The sequence below is a fragment of the Benincasa hispida genome, chromosome 8 (assembly GCF_027475165.1).
Source record: "Benincasa hispida cultivar pf3 chromosome 8, pf3_genome.v1.1, whole genome shotgun sequence".
NCBI lineage: Eukaryota > Viridiplantae > Streptophyta > Magnoliopsida > Cucurbitales > Cucurbitaceae > Benincasa > Benincasa hispida.
In genome coordinates, this window is record NC_143485.1 from 29421533 (window position 1) to 29425426 (window position 3894).

At 29.9% G+C, this 3894-nt stretch overlaps 1 protein-coding gene across 1 annotated transcript; it reads right to left on the reverse strand.

Annotated features, from left to right (window-relative positions):
- Positions 1–923: 923 nt before the first annotated feature.
- LOC120082455 (lectin-like) lies at positions 924–3222 on the reverse strand. Its single transcript, XM_039037634.2, has 3 exons — positions 2877–3222; positions 2356–2474; positions 924–1603 (listed from the first exon to the last, which is right to left on the reverse strand). Exons 1-3 carry the CDS (start codon positions 3042–3044, stop codon positions 1087–1089), a joined length of 804 nt encoding a protein of 267 aa, XP_038893562.1. The 5' UTR covers positions 3045–3222; the 3' UTR covers positions 924–1086.
- Between the last annotated feature and the right edge of the window lie 672 nt (positions 3223–3894).

The window sequence follows — 3894 nt, forward strand, 5'->3', positions numbered from 1 at the left end:
TAACTTTTTTTTTTGTTGCAAGCTAATGACCTTTTGATAGGTCATTTCTTTGAGGGGGATAATTATGTATATAGATGATTTGTTATTTTTGTTAGAAAGTGGTTTAGTTTACTAGCCAAGGTAGAGTTACTTTATCTAACCTCGATTAATTCCTATGTATTTGTTAAAATATTGGTTTAAATTCTATTTTAGTTCCTGAACTTTGAATCTTGTTCTGTTTTGGTCTCTAAAATTTAAAATTTTTTCATTTTAGTCCCTAAATTTTTAAAAAGTATTTATTTTAGTCCTTAGTATTAAAATTATTTTAACTCTTCAACAAAAATGTAAGGGAGCTTGTATTTCTGGATGGCTATGCTCTAGATGTATTGGTTGAACAAGATGAAGTTGAAGTAAAATACTAACAACCAACACGCCAAAATTCCGAAAGATCAAAATTTTGCATTAAAAACGTCTTTTAAATTCTTCCATTTTGCCACCTTATTCAAAATTGAAACTCTAGATTTTTAGCGTAGCTAACTTGTTTCATAACCTAGTTATCCAAAAATACAAATCCCCTCACCATTTTGTTAAAGGCTTAACAAAATTTTAATATAGTAAGGGCCAAAATAAGTACTTCAAGTTTCGGGACTAAAACGGACATTTTTAAAAGTTTAAGAACTAAAATAGAACATTATTCATTCAAAGTTCATGGACCAAAATAAGATTTAAACCTAAAATACCTTATGGTTGGTCATTCAACAATATCGATAGAAGTTTTATATATTTATGAGATTTAAATCACAAAATTATGATTGATTTAGTAGTTTCCAAGTTTTCCAACATTTATTTTAGAAACATTCCTGTTGTACTTGGGATTTCTTTTATAATATCTTTTCATTGGCAATACTTCCAATTCATATTTTCATAATATGCAAAACAAAAAGTGCTAAAAACACAACCGTCTTGCTAGTACGCAAACGGTTCTATTATTTATCTTTTAATGCTATTACATACCATTTATAGTTGGTTTTAAAACGTATACTTGTTTGCTTCTCATTTTTTAAACCAAAATACACAGTACTTTGAGTTCAAAAGAGAGAATTTGTGTCACACATTAGCCTGTGGGCAGCCAGCTGAGGCCTTTGATTGTGGTAGCAGGTGGACAGCCGGCTGAGGCCTTTGACCGAGGTTGCATGGGCGCAGCCAGTTGAGGCCTTGGACCAAGGACAAGGTCTCATGTGGGCAGCCAGCTGAGGCCTTTGATCGAATCACAACACCTTTCACAATCAACCCTCTTTTCCAATGCCCTCCATGTTCATACATGCCAAACTCGACCACGCCGCTATCGCCACATCCACAGTTATCGAGTATGAAGTCTCCTGCCCACACCTCGAAAAACTCGCCTTTCGGCTTCCCCTCGAGGCTTACTTTGGTCTCAACCGTGCACCCGTTTGGCTTCTTGATTGTCAAATTCACATGATGATTCCATCCGGAGGCATCTTCAGTGAGCATTACCAAAAATGCTACCAAATATACAACTCTTGATGAGAGCCATGACGCCTTCACTGATCCATGAATATCAAACCAACTTACTTGTATAAGCTGAGGGGCTTCCACTTCATTACTGCATGTTTTTAGACATCATGATCAGATAGTTTCCATATAATGTTTTAATCAGTTGAGCTAAGCTCAAATTAATTAAAATTGTAAAGTATATATGTATACGGTTTTGAACTTATCTATTAACTTTTTAGGTAATCATCAATTTATACGATTAAATTTTGGACGTTACATCAATTTAAACCGTAAATTTTCGTAAGTGTATCAATTTATACCCTCTCCCAAATTTCATTCGACCATGCCGTGTGAAAGTTATAATTTAAGTTAATTAATCTCTTCAATTTTTATAAGCCAATCAATCTACCCCTTTATTACGATTACATTTGAAAATTATCCCTATAGACTTTGTCAAATGACAGTTTATACAAAATAGATGATTAGAGTAGATGTATGGACACTTTTCAAGAGTCTAAATTGATTCATTTATATGAAAATTATGGGATTTAATCGATACAATTATATATGATATATTTATTAAAATTCAACATTTAAATTGATACAGTTATTAGTTTAAGGTCTAAATCGATAGAAAACTTTTCTCGGAAACTATACCCTACAACCTCTTTAACTTTTGTAATAATAAAAATGATTTAGCTCATTCAAACTCAAACCTAAACATATATTATTTAATCTCACAATAATTTAACAGTGCATTCACAAGGATTTTAAATGCTTTGAAATTAGTCATCATTTTGCTTTTGCAGCAAAAAAATTTTAAATGAAAGAACAAAGAAAATATAAGGTTTAAGATTATACCGATTGTCGGTCACGATTATCCATTTCCAGTATCGGGTGTCATTAACCCAAGCTATTGAGAGGGCTTTGGGTAATATAAACACTCGATTACTGTTTGTCGGCTGATTCAGTCTGAATTTCTGCATTCAAAGTAATGAAATTATTGTCCGTATAAATATAACAAAATTTCATTGATATACGGGGATTGGCCCGTTATAGACATTTATAAGTATAAGGGAGAGATCAAGAGAAAACTTCTATTTGAAAAAAAATTGTAATGTTAATATTTCACTGTGATAATACTCTTACAAGAAAAGAAATAAAATCTATTTTGGTATTTATATTTTGAACTACATTAATGTATTTTCACTCTTAATTTATTTGAAACAGATATTTACATAAAAATTTATTTATTATTTAGCTAGTTTCGATAAAAAATAATCTGGACTAAATTTAAGATATGTTAACTGAAAGTAGAGCGAAAACTTAAATTGAATAAACTTAAGAGTACGAAGAACACAATTATATTTCGTTACACTTACTCGAGTTCCTTGGTTGAATGAGACCCCATCAAGGAGTTGATCAAAAAGAGGAACGAAGGTTGGATTTTGCAATTTGTCGTCTGAATGCGAGAAAATACAATCCAAGTTATGGCCATAAGACAATTTTACTCCTAAATACTTTCTTGCTTCCAACTCTTCGGGATCCATTTCGAGGCTTTGTTTTTTTATTAAAGCAAATTAGGATGGGTATAAAGATGGAAATGAAGAAGGATATATATAAGCTCTTGTTTGGTATAAAATTTGGAAGTGACCTTAAACTTAGCCATATCTCTTCTCTCTCTCTTATTTTTCTCTTTTACGAACATGTGAAGTAGAAGAATCAAACCTCTGACGTCAAAGTTTTTAGATAATAAAAAATTAAGAATAGCTCATCTATCTTATAAAGAGTAAGATCTTCTTGTAAGATCACAACAAAATCGACATACAAATTTATGTTAGTTAAGTTATGGTTCTTTGATATCTTTTTAATATAGGGATTTTGTATATCCACTTCTTTCTCCTCTCATTTCTTAAGAATTTCTATTTTTAAATTTTGAAATGTTTAAATTAATCTTATAACCAAATAGATTATATGAAATTTTAGTTGATAGTAAGATATTAAGTTAACATAATCAATCATATTATTCTCCTGTTCTATTATACTCAATTAATAATAATTGTTTGATGAATTTAAAATATATACTTGGTTAACTTTATTGTTAAAATATTCAAGATTGGACAAGTTATGTATTTTATTAAGATTATTAATTAATTTAAATTAAAATTTTCAAATTATTGTATTGTTTAAGGTTTGTCATGATTGATTATTCGATAAAATAGTTCATGTCTTATTTATTATTAGTTAAAAATTAATTGAAGTGAGTTATTTGCTAAATTGTTAATTCATAAATAATGTACTAGTCTTTTAAAAATTTCTGTTTTTTCTTAGTATAATTAGGATAAGAAAATTCAAACCACAAATCACGAGATTACTAGCACACTCGATGCCAACTGAGTT

Excerpts from the sequence above, each read along its gene's own strand:
- LOC120082455 (XM_039037634.2), bottom strand. The coding sequence starts at position 3,044 with ATGGATCCCGAAGAGTTGGAAGCAAGAAAGTATTTAGGAGTAAAATTG. Across the intron at positions 2,475-2,876 it reads CATTCAACCAAGGAACTCGA|AAATTCAGACTGAATCAGCC; the intron begins GTAAGTGTAACG and ends CTTTGAATGCAG. Across the intron at positions 1,604-2,355 it reads ATAATCGTGACCGACAATCG|TAATGAAGTGGAAGCCCCTC; the intron begins GTATAATCTTAA and ends AAAAACATGCAG.